The 12,890-nt window shown below is 40.6% G+C and overlaps 1 protein-coding gene across 4 annotated transcripts in view; it reads right to left on the reverse strand.

Annotated features, from left to right (window-relative positions):
• The window catches only part of SLC4A8 (solute carrier family 4 member 8), a 114,783-nt gene that overhangs the window by 25,914 nt on the left and 75,979 nt on the right, over positions 1–12,890 (reverse strand). For all 4 annotated transcript variants that reach the window (XM_042453951.1, XM_042453953.1, XM_042453952.1 and 1 more), the window contains exons 8-14: positions 11,914–12,071; positions 9,168–9,255; positions 6,961–7,107; positions 5,723–5,823; positions 4,832–5,006; positions 3,836–3,969; positions 1,048–1,293 (exon numbers count right to left, since the gene is read on the reverse strand). In XM_042453951.1, the coding sequence (XP_042309885.1) occupies positions 1,048–1,293; positions 3,836–3,969; positions 4,832–5,006; positions 5,723–5,823; positions 6,961–7,107; positions 9,168–9,255; positions 11,914–12,071 (1,049 nt within the window). The remainder of the gene's footprint in view (positions 1–1,047; positions 1,294–3,835; positions 3,970–4,831; positions 5,007–5,722; positions 5,824–6,960; positions 7,108–9,167; positions 9,256–11,913; positions 12,072–12,890) is intronic.

The following is a 12,890-nucleotide window of genomic DNA, read 5'->3' on the forward strand; positions in this document are numbered from 1 at the left end:
TAAAGTCCTTAATCTCGTACACAGTTCTAGGGAGCAGTGTAGTTGTGTTAGTCTTTTACAGCAAAAACAACCAAGAGCCTTGTAGCATCTTAAAGACTAACAAGTTTTATTTGGTAGAGGTTTTTGTGCACTGCAGGCTACATATGCCAAATTAAACTTCAAGGTGCCCCACAACTTTATTTTATTCCATCTACAGTTCTTGCCCAGTGCCTAAAGCTATTAACCCTTTTCAACATATCACAGAGTGAATTCCATCTAGGTGTATTTCTAACACTTTGGCTGGAATCCTGTTGGTGACATACATGCATGTGTATGTCTTGTTTGGAGGGGTGCAAGTTGCTTTCCACTATACCCTTTGGCTCTGTTCAAAACCTCCTTCCCAGCAGCTCCCAAGGCCCAGGGCACTGCTACAGCTGTTCAATGGACAGGGAGAGGGAAAGGACCAGTCAGTGGGGGCTGCCTTCCATTCCTGCTGCAGATCTCTAAGTTTCCCCTGCTACTCAGATCCTGTCTGATCTTGGAAGTTAAACAGGGTAAACCCAGATTAGTACTTGGAAGGGGGACTGCCAACAAATACCAGGTGCTGTAGGCTAGATTTCAGAGAAAGAAATTGGCAAAACACCTCTGAGTATTCCTTGCCTAAGAAAACCTATGAAAAATTAATGGGGTTGTCATAAATCAAAGATGATTTGGAGACAATAGACACACACACACACACACACACACACCTCCCTGCCATTCTTCCCTGGCAGTTTATTGGCCACAGCAGTGCACTTCAAATTTTGGTGGCTGCAGGCAGAAAGAGACAGGCAGAGCTGCCATCAGACAGCATTACCCTCTGCGTGTTCAATATAGGATCTTGGCTAGTATGGCTATTTCAACATGCCTACTTAGGTATTAGTTCATGCTATTATTGCTCAGAGGCATAGTTCTCTTTGTTTCCCATTTCTATGCAACCAGCATTCTCAAAGTAATCAGTGAATGCAAATAAACTGAAAACAATCAGTTTTTAAAACATTATTAGAAAGAAAAGCAAGAGTAACTCACTAATACAAGGTCAGTTTGTCAAGATCACTGTGCATGTTAACTGGGAATTTCGTCCCCAGTTTCACCAATTTCTCTAGAGATTCGTAGATGAAAATGAGGCAGATCAAAGAGGCAAAAGCTTCTTCTGTAAACCGGGTAATGTAGCAGACAAGAGAGCTAGCATCGGTTGCCACAAGCACAATGCACAGGAAAGCAGTCCACAGGCCAATGCACGCTCGTAAGGAGAGATAAGAAAGGCCATAGTCTCTGCGGAAGAGGGGACACACAAAAGTAATAGGGTGAGGGAAATAGGAACTACTCAACACAATCCTGATTCTGATCACAAAATCACAAAGACAGAGGTATAAAAGTTGTCTAGTCTTGACTGTTACCCATTAATAAATCTGCATCCCTTCTTCCTTCCCCACCCCTATAGTGCAGTAGATATGTGCAGACCCATCAGGAGGCATTCAAGAATGATCACCTGGATTTTGAGGAACCCATATGTATGATAACAATCTCATCAAATGGGAGATTCCGCTCCCTTTAACAATTATCCCTTTTAAGAGATTAAAAAAGTACCGTGGCCTAGCATACTGTTACATATAATCACACTCCTAAGAGAAATACATTGTCTAGATCTGCTTCTGCTCTTGCCACACACCCTTCTAGCTGCCCCCTCTGAGCAGTGCTCTTTTCTTCTAATTTCTATATCTATATATTACCAAAAGCTTTAAGCTGGTATACATTTTTTCCTATTGTATTGCTTGCAAGAGAAGGAAAAATTTGAAAAGCAAAGATACACCCTAAAAAGGGTGACAAAAGAAAATGCAGTCCATACACACACCCCTCTCCCAATTTGGTCACAGCAATTAGTGATGTTAACTCTAGCATTGCCATGAATTTAACAGAATGAGTATAATTGTTCACCAAACATTCAGCAACAGAGTCTACCTAGAACTACCAATCAGATTTAGGCCAGGCAAAATATTCACATCTTATCTAGCCAATTTCAGGACATATCTGTCAACATCCAGGATGTATGCCAAATGCTCAGGTAAGCATACATCAAAGCATACAACCTATTTACTTGTGAGCATGACTGGGGGGGGTCATGTTTTCTTGGAGACCCTATGTTTTTGTAATGGTACAGAAGATTACTTTCTGGAAGGGGCAGTTCCTCTGCCTGCTTGTCTTAGAACTTTTCAGTGATCTGCATTTTGCTTCTGTTTTAGGTTATTGATTTATATTTTTAGAAATACAGGTCATTTATTTTTGTTATGTAGTCTACTGAGAAGTGGACTTCAATTGTGAGGCCTCTAGCACTCTGGAATGTGTACAATGACAGAAAAAGCCAAAAACCTTTCATTAGTTTCACACACAAAGTTTTTGTTATTAACTGCTCTCAAGTCGACTTTGATTTGTGGTTACCCTATGAATGAGATCTTCAATTCACCCTATATCAGCAGCAGCCCAGCAGCCCAGCTCAGGTCTTGCAGACTCACGGTACCCATAGCTTCCTTGACTGAGTCTGTCCTCCTGTAATGCAAGATTCCTCTTTTTCTACTGCCTTTTTCCTTCCCAAGCATGATTGTCTTTTCTAGTGAGTCATGTTTTCTCATGATATGGCCAAAGTACTATAGTGTCAGTTTAGTCATCTTGGATTCTAGGGAGAGTTCAGGTTTGATTTGCTCTAGGACCTATTTACAGTGGATCCTTCCCACTGGCAGAGGTTTGATGCCAGCCCTCCCCGACACAGACTGCAAACAATGCAGACTATCACACTCCATATTATTCAATGGCAGCAACATGCAGATAGATGTGTCAGTGTATCTGCATGCACACACCATCCCCTTTCTTTGCTGTCCTTATGAAACAGGGGTGAGCAAAGTGTGATACACACGTGCGCGCGCACACACACACACACAGAATGTCCAAAATCCCCAACCCAATAAGGAGTGAATTGCTGCTCCAGTTGGAACAACCTAATAGTTAAATAATTCCCTTGGGTGCCTGAACTCTCCCTAAAGTCAAGAAGAGTAGGATAGTACCTAATTAATTGATTATTTAAGGTTTCAAGGCTTCCCTGTACTGTTTTAATGTAAATACTGTACACACATACACACACATTTTGGAGGCATGAAGAAGATTTCCACATTTTTTGGTATTTTTGCTTTATTTTTCAATAGTCCATGCAGAGCTCAAGCAATCCCAGAACTTGAAACTGATGCTGGGACCTGTCATACTTGCCCACCCTAGTTATAAAGAAAGCTTTCAAATCTAGTGATTCATGTTATTCCAGCATCTCACCAACATGCTGTCACCATTTCCCTCAAAGTGCACAACACCTTGGTTCAGTCCACAGTATTCCACTGGTACCAGTAAAGAAAGCAAACCTGGGGGATCACAGGGAATGTATAGGTGGCAAAACCCATACTGTAGGTTACATTCTTTTAATGTTTTTATGTAGTATGTTTTGCTTCCTTTTAATAAGATGTTTTAGCAGGGGTGGGGTGGGGTGAATTCCTGTCATTCTTCTTAGGCTTAGTTTGTTAAATGAATGACAGCCATTCCTAGGAGTCAAGAGGAGGACTTCGTTCTTTGTCAGCTAGGTACCATGCAGCAGATGGCATCACTGGCATCAAAGTCATGTCAGATCACCATGTCCCACTTTCTGCAAACTCTTCATTACTATATGTGTGCTTTTTATAGCAAAATCACATAAAAACGGAAAGAAAAGAAAAAAGGAAATGGCTCACACTGCTATATGTCTGTCTATCTATCTAATCCTTAGATAGCAAAGCCTTACTTGCAGAATTTGTACAAAATCTTCTCAAAAACCAACACAGGCCCAGTACTTCCCAAGATGGTGAGGGGCTGGCCAGCAAAGAGAGAATACACCACTCCAGTCATTGAGGCTCCAAGCAAGGATTCTATTGCACTCTGCAGGTTGAAACACAGAGATTAAATCAGAAGAGCAGCCATACCGATTCAGAGCAAGAATCTGCACAGCTCACTATTCTGACCCAAGCTAGCCTCAGATTCTGCAGGGGAGATGGTTAGAAATTTCTGAGGGCTTGCTACATATTGAATAGCCCTCCCAACATTCAGCTATTTTACATTTCTCCCTGCAGGGATTTTCCAACAAATTACCCAAATTCTTTTAAAGAGGAGGTGATGTGCAATGAAATTGAGAAAATCACCTTGTCAGAGAGCAATTTCAAATGAATTCTACATTTCTACAAATTCTACATTTTCATGTCTGCTGGACCTGGCTTCAAAGTATTTCTCTGGCATTTTTATCTTGGATCAGTTAGTCCCACTCCTTAATGTATATTAATCATTGCTAATGACCTTAAGACCTGTGTTTTGTTCCTAAGCAAAGCAAAGCTGCTGCTTCTTTGCTTTTCAAGTCAATGATTAAGCATTCTGACTATAAATCTAGAAGGGTGGCTGCAATGTGTTTAGAGGCAATTAATCAAGGTAACCACCCTTCAGAATGTGGCTTTATTCTCTGTTCTAAAATAGATTATGGAGTGGTATGTGGTGTATTTGAATGTCACATTCCTCAGATGGCATTCAGTCTCATAATTTCAAAGATGCTTGCCACTGGTCCCACAAACTAATGATGGAGCCTGAACCAGAAATACTGGATCCATTGATGCTGAACAGCACACATACCTCAAAAGCAGAAGAGCATTGGTGACGTTAAACGCCCACTGCTTTTTTGTAAAGCCACTGTTTTTACTGCAATCTAAGTGAGAATTACTCATGACACATAAAAGGAGCAGGGAAGCTTTCTTACTATTTGTCCCTCTGTTGCTTCTCCAAGCAAGCCCCCAAAGGTGATCACAGGAGACATGCAGGCACAGTACAGGAAGAGGAAGGAAGCTAAGCACTGTAAATTCAAAGCATCTTTAAAGTCACTCCAGTACCAAGGAGCTTTCCGCTTCACATCCAAGATTATGCCACCAAACAGCCTGCAAAGAAAAGGCAAGCATATTATTACCACAATGTAGGCCAAATGCGCCAATGCTTGGCGGGGAGGGATAATAAAAGAGATGTGGAAAAAAACTATCTCCGCCGCATCCCACACACAACCACCACAACAACAGTTGAAGGTAATATCATATGTGTTGATTGTGTTCACAGGTTCTGCAGATTTCCCTAGTGTTCCAAAAACAAATAAACAAACAAAAACCCTTGTGGAAAACTTAGTTGACCCTAAGTGTGACTAAATGTTTGCATATGCATGTACATACACTGTAGGGAATGATGCCTTCACTCTCTTAAAATTTATTTTCTGTCTGCACAAGAAGCACTATATGATTTGCTTGGGGTTAATTCCAACATTACTTTCAAGCACAGGTATATTAGCATATGCTACAATCACTTCTTTTGTTTATCCACCATAGTATGTATTCAAATTATTGTTTGTTTGTTTTTTCCTTTAGGACTGGTTAACTAGTTTTCTCACCTATGTCTTTGAGGGCCAGCAAAAATAATTGGGACAAATGCTTGAAAGCAGAAGAAGTCCATGTACATTTATACTTACTCACTCTTCCTACAACATACCCCATAAAAGTGATTTCCTGAATCCACTATCAGTGTCCATGAACAACTCTGAGTTCTACCCTTGTGACAGAGAATCACCTTTACAAGAAGCCCATCTGAGGCAGATAAAACAGAAATTCACCTCCCCGTTCTCTGGAGCTCTGGCCCTCTGTCATCTTCCATTTCATCATGGCAAATACTTCCATTGGGGATTCCTGGTGTCCCTGGCATCTTTCTCTTTTCCTGATAAAATGACAACATTATGTTTCCTTGGAGCAAAAAATGGAATACAAATACACAGTGAGACACCTAAAAAGGTGGGATAATCTTTAGAGAAAGCTTACCATGGAGTGAGTGAACAGGTTAGCATCAGGGAAGTTTTACATCAGACTACTGCACAGAACTGGTGGCTAGTTTGTCATTAGTTCTCTCTCTATATATATATAGTTCTGAGGATAGTCTACTCTCTTTCTCTTTACTGACACTGCTTTGTCTCCTGACTCATTCTGTGGTTGCAGAAAGAGGTGCTGATTGTTCTCCCTGCTTTTGGTTTTCCACACCTCTTTTCTTATTATTTCAGCTGCAGAGCTACCTAACTCAAACTCCTATTGTAACTGGGGTTGTTTTTCAAAAGGCATTCTCCACTTTTTAAACTTTGGCTGCTGGATCAGCCTGCTGCTCCAGAAGTTGGTTTCTTTCGCATTGCTGCCACAGTCTATATGGAATGAGAAGGAAGTGAGCAAATAAGGGACTTTCATATGGGACTGCAAGGAATGCGTACTTTATAGTTAACCCAACAACTAGCCAAAAAAAAAAAAAAATGCTGATAAATAACCTGAACTTATGTTCATAAAAGTTGGCATGCAGAATCCATCAAAATTTGACTTATGTAGCAAAATAATAGCCAAATCTCTTATATAGCATCATATACACACAGGTTTAATTTGGACTGCAGAAATAATGTAGTTTTAATTGCCCTGGCTCAGTTGCTATAGACTCTGGGATGTGTAGTTTTGAGAGTTATTTAGCCTTCACTGTCAGAGAGCTCTGGTGCCATAGCATATTGACCCATGGCAGTTAAAGCAGTGTCAAACATTATTTCTGCAGTCCAAATTAAACCACAGTCAACATTTCCACAGCTTTAGCATGAGACTCAACATGAACAAAGTCCTTCCTACAACTTCAGCGTGCCAGAATAACTGAGCAAGCTCTCTTCAGATGATTTGGCTCTGGACAAATAGGCGAAAAGCTTTCTAAAATACAATGAACTTGGTTACATTGTTCACCTAATTTAGAGGACATGTTCTCCATGATAAGGCTTGCTCATCCAAAAAGGCTTGACTTCTGTGGTATTATCAAAGTCTTCATGTCAAGATTTACCTGGGAAGGGAGATTTTTTGGTGGTTCTATTCTAATTGATGGATCCCATTCTCCAGGCGGTAGCACTGTCACCTGGTCAAGAAATTCATCAATCCCAGCCAGCAGGTCACTACGGTCCTTAGCTTTGTAAGCAACATCATGGAAAATCTTTAGATGTAAAATGAAGAAGAACCATCAGTTAGTTACATATAACAATAAAATAACAAAAGCCATTATCAAATACATTGTTTTGCCTTGCCATCTGTCAACTGGCTTTTCCTGAAAATGAAGGTACAAAATTGATAAGATGTTTTTGTTTTTAGTGCTGCAGTCCATAGTGGCACACGTGCCCTCTCCGGCACACAAAGACATTTCTGAGGGCATGCGGAGAGATGTGAGGGTGGGGGAAGAATAGGAAATGCACCCTCCTTGGCCTTCAGCTGTCTGAAGGCAGAAGTTCCCCCCCCCCGGAGTCCTGCCTCCCTCCCCCCTGCCTCCCTCCCCCCTGGCACCAGGTAGTACCCAGTGCAGGAATGCCTTTGAGTTTGGGCACTCAGTCTCTAAAAGGTTCGCCATCACTGCCATAGGCTAATGAGGATATACAGCATTCTACCAGTAGTGGAGATATTCTGCATATTTCTGTCTCCTCCCACCCCCACCCCAAGAGAGTGTGGCTTAGAAGAGCACATCATTATTCAATACCTTTATTGGCATTATGCCTGCATCAGTGAGTTTTCACATAGTTTCTGCTAAGTGTGTACTTTCAGTAATTTTCATGATCTGCTACCAAGAATAACTCTCCCTGGATTTGTACTTCAAATTATTGTGAAAAGGTAAATGGCCCTTTAAAAAAATCCACAAATCCCACCTTCTTATTCCCCACCACCACCTTCCATCCAAAAACAGTAGCTAAGTAGACCATGACAAACATTAAGAGGGTACTCCCAATTGCTCCCTGATTATTTCAATACTGATGTCTCCTCCATCACCCTTGTTATTATCATTATTGTTTTAAATCATTCACCACACCTCCTCTTGCACTAATATGCCTTCAAAATTTCTTTTTGAATCGTTGGTGTTTTTAAAATACTATTCACAAAGTAATAATAGGTGGCCATTTGCCATTTTGAACTGATCCTTACAAATTACCCTTTTGGGATGAAAACAGAAGAGAACTAGAATCCCAGGGCTACTGCCAAAAACGATAGATCCATGACAGAGTCCCCCTGCTTCTCTACCTCCTGTAACATCTTGGCACATTTAGTTTTGTTATAACAATGTCATCTTCTGTGTTTGCCTACTCATGCCAGCAGTAGTTAGTGATGTGGAACAGAGGTAAGGAAAGAGAAATACAATTGTTTTTACCAGCAATTCTGGGTCAAGAGTAATGTTCAGGCCCTTCCTTAGTGAAACTGTTTTGGGACTAGTTGTGAACTTTCGGTAAAAAAACTGAGTGAAGAACATATTATACTTTCTTAGAGTACTGTCACTGCTGTGAGGACTGCTTGCATAAGGAAGGCAGAGGTGATGAGTAGCTTTTATAGAATCACAAATCTATTTTTGCATGAGACCTGTAGTCAGATAATCTTTCTATTAGCCCACAATTTCCCTAACTTAGCAGGAGCATGTATAGTTTCACAGCTGGATTATGACCTGTAGTCCAATACAATGCCAAATAACCTAAAGAACTGAAAAAAGTCAAAAATCTCTTTGAATCATAGAATCATAGAATCATAGAGTTGGAAGAGACCACAAGGGCCTCCAGTCCAACCCCTGCCATGCAGGAAATCACAAAGCATCACTGACAGATGGCCATCCAGCCTCTGTTTGAAGACCTCTAAGGAAGGAGACTCCACTACATTAAGGGAGTTTGTTCCACTGTCGAACAGCCCTTACTGTCAGGAAGTTCCTCCTAATGTTGAGGTGGAATCTCTTTTCCTGCAGCTGGCATCCATTGCTCCGGGTCCTAGTCTCTGGAGCAGCAGAAAACAAGCTTGCTCCCCTCAATATGACATCCCTTCAAATATTTAAACAGGGCTATCATATCACCTCTTAACCTTCTCTTCTCCAGGCTGAAACAGCCCTCAGCTCCCTAAGTCGTTCCTCATAGGGCATGGTTTCCAGACCTTTCACCATTTTAGTCGCTCTCCTTTGGACACGCTCCAGTTTCTCAAGTCAGAAATCTATTGAAGGCACACAATACACAACATGCATATATTTTACCATACCTCATCAGTCATGAGAGTAGCCATGGATCTTCCAATCTCATGATACTGCTGTCCTTTCCCTATTGGACCGAGCAAGATAAACAAGAACCTAGCCATAGAAATAAGAAAATTAAGAGATAAAGATAACTTTTATTGTACAATGGGCTAAGGCATTTGGACACAATATTTCCTTTCAAGAAATGGAGATCTGCAGCATTCCACACACAGTGTGGGAAAATATATAAAGTCATTTCCCAGGTTTGTTTGTTTTTAAAGTAAATGGACTCTAAAGTAACATTCACCCCAAGGGTTCCCCACACGTCTATATCTTTTATGCTCTGGTGTAGCTTTAGGAAGAAAGCCAGCATGGTGTAGTGGTTTGAGCACTGAATTACAGTTCGGGAGACCAGGGTTCAGCCATGGAAACCCACTGGGTGACCTTGGGCAAGTTATATATCCTCAGTCTCAGAGTAAGGCAAAGCCAGTGTGGTGTACTGTGTAGCGTACAATGTGGTGTAGTCAGACTATAAATCTGGAGATCAGGGCTTAAATCCCTACTCAGCCATGGAAACCCACTTGGGAAGTCTTACTCTCACATCCTCAGAGAAAGGCAAAGGCAAACCCTCTTGAATGAATCTTGACAAGAAAACTCCATGATTAGTTCATCCTAGGGTCACCATCAATTAGAAACTACTTGAAGGCACATAACAACAACAATTGCTATAGGGAGAAAGCCAGTGCAGTGTGGTGGTTTGACTCTTGGACCAGGATTCTGGGAGATCAGGTTTCAAATCTCCACTTAGCCATGAAAACCCACTGGGTGACCTTAGGCAAATCATACACTCTCAGCCTCAGAAGAAGCCAAAGGCACACTCTCTCTGAAAAAATCCTGCCAAGAAAACCCTGTCATAGGTTCACCTTAGGTTTGCTGTACGTCAGAGACATGTGAAGGTACACAACAACAAATAGCTTTGGAGTCTGGGGTGTGTACACTGGGACACTAAGATGCACATCCTCCTGCCCTTTAGGCATTAAACTGAAATGTCAACTGCTTTCTTCCCTTCAAACCAACTTGTAGCCACAGCCAGCTGAAGATCTGAACCTGCATGTTGACTTTGGCTGTCACCATATTTGAGGGACTTTTGCTTGACGACAACAGTTTCAACAAGAGCAGAATAACAGTAGGAAAAGAAAGGAAGGGCCATTCTAGACTATTCACTCAGCAGCCTGAAGAATTTTACATTATTTATTTGGGACACTTCCCCAGAGGAAAAGAGCTAGGCAGCTCCTGATTTCATATAGCAACCATTTCACCAACATTTTCATAAGAAAGTGCAGTGTGCCAATATACATGCATACACTGTATATACTCATGTATAAGTCTAGAAATATTAGTTTAAAAACTGACCCAAAAATCCTGGGCCAACTTATCCGTGGGTCAACGTAAGTATTATACTTTAACTCTTATTTTAAAAAGGAACCATTCCTCCGTGAAAGGCAAGAGTTTAATCTATCCTGAAGCAGCAACCCCTCTCTACTCTCTCATCCATCCAGTCTTTAGTGTGAACACCAACAGTTATACTTGCTGCAATTTTGTAAATTCTTTAGCATTGGTTTCATTTGCTTCATCCTTTAGATCCTTTGATACATGCTCCTAAATTTAACCCTCAACTTATCCACGGGTCATATCAAAATCCATAATTTTGGGCCCAAATCTTGCCCTCAACTTATACATGAGGTCAACCTATAGTTGCATATACTGTATACGGTTAATTCATTGCCAGGTTGTGTGTTTGCACGTGTAGAGCATCCTTGTGTTTGCTGTTCATATAGGAATCTTACAACTAATGTTTCCTGCAGCAAAAACATTAAATTACATACATTGTAGTCTTGTGCACAATTTTCTTGACATACTGGCTCAATCAAGTTTTCATGATGCTTGTATAGTCAGCCCTCCATATCCATGGACTTTTTATCCATGGATTCAAGCATTCAATGTTTGAAAATATTTTTAAAATATATAAATTCCAAAAAATTTGGAACCTTGATTTTGCCATTTTATACACAGGACAGCATCCTATTGTGCCACTATACTTAATGGGACTTCAGTATCCACAGATTTTGGTATCCATGGTGGTGGTGGTGGTCCTGGAACCAAACCCCAGTAGATACGAAGGGCCCACTGTACAAAGGTGTTTCAAATGAATGTATATAAATGAATGTCACCCACATTTTTGATCCATGAAATACCAGTATAAAAAATATAAATACTGTACATGCACAAAACATTGACCATATAATGAGTGGAACTGTTCTGTTTCTCAACTACCATTATGAAATATCTGAAGTAAATCGTATCTGCAAGAGCTGCTGGATGTGGGTGGTTTAATGCAAGGAATCTCATAGCTGTTGAATTGTGAAGGTGGAAGATGTTCAGTACATGTTGTGTCTCCCTTATCTGAAATGCTTGGGACCAAAAGTGTTTTGGATTTTGGATTTTTTTTTCAAATTTTGGAATATTTGCATATATCTTTTGGGGAACCAAGTCTAAACACGAAGAAGGGATTTTTAATTCTGGACAAACTGGCACAATTCAACTCAAGTAAACCTTTGGATCCTGGCTCTAAACACAACATTTCAAACGATGAAGTAGCAAGTTAACTGCAATGGAGAAATATATGTAACATGGGTATCAGTTCTCATAATTTCACATTGTTATGGTTGTTGTCTAGTCCATATCAGGATTATCATCATCACTAACTCTTACCTGGTAGGGAGTGGAACTTCAGTCATGCCCGGAAGAATTACAGCTGGTGTTAAGCGCACAAAGGCAACAATGGGTCGAGTAAGAAAATCCACTTCTCCTACTAGAACATTTGAGGTTTCTGCTCCAACAGGGATCTTTTTCATAAAATGGAGTTCTGCCTGATTCCAAAAAATAAAGCATAATTTCTAGGGCTGAATTGAAATGGATGATTAGTGTATTATTTTGTCCCACAGATAATACATTCCCCTGTTTTCCCAGCTCTTTCTCTAGATCCTTTCCATACTGAAATCCATCAATATTTCTGGCAAGAGGACAATGTACAGAGATCCTCCACTGCCACAACCCCACTCCATAGTGTTTGGCACTATGCTTGGTATTAACAAATCAACAGCAATGATCCTCTGTGACACTTTTTCCAGACTCAGCAATAAAACAGGGATAAAAAAGATTCAGAGATGAAATGAAACAAAAACATTAAAACCCATAAAACTATTCCTTAAAAACAGGGATAACTGACAGAGTTTACAATCAGAAAAGTGACCAGGAAAATGTCTGATAAATAGTTAGTTAACAATAGAGTAACCTAATACTGAGAGTCCACTTAATTTAGATGGGGATACCATTTTACATGAATGGAATCAAATGCTGTGAACTACAGCAAAACAAGCTTCACTAGTCATGTGTGTGATATAAACTAGCATATCCTCGTCTCCTCCCCCCCTCCCCATAGAAGACTAGGATGGTTTGTATCAGAAAAGGCATTCTCTCAAATCATCTGGTCCTAAGTTGTACAGTTGCTTATAAACCAAAAGTTAGTTAAAAGCACACCAGACTGGCTCTTTCAGAACAAGTGTTATATGAGGAGACAGCTCTGATAAGTAGCACAGGATGCAGCTCCGTTCTTAAGCAGCCTGGCTGTTGCAACCTCTATATCAAGGCCATATGAATTCCAAGAAAAAATAGGATGTATTTCTTAT

This window comes from Sceloporus undulatus, chromosome 2 (assembly GCF_019175285.1).
Source record: "Sceloporus undulatus isolate JIND9_A2432 ecotype Alabama chromosome 2, SceUnd_v1.1, whole genome shotgun sequence".
NCBI classification, from domain to species: Eukaryota; Metazoa; Chordata; class Lepidosauria; order Squamata; family Phrynosomatidae; genus Sceloporus; species Sceloporus undulatus.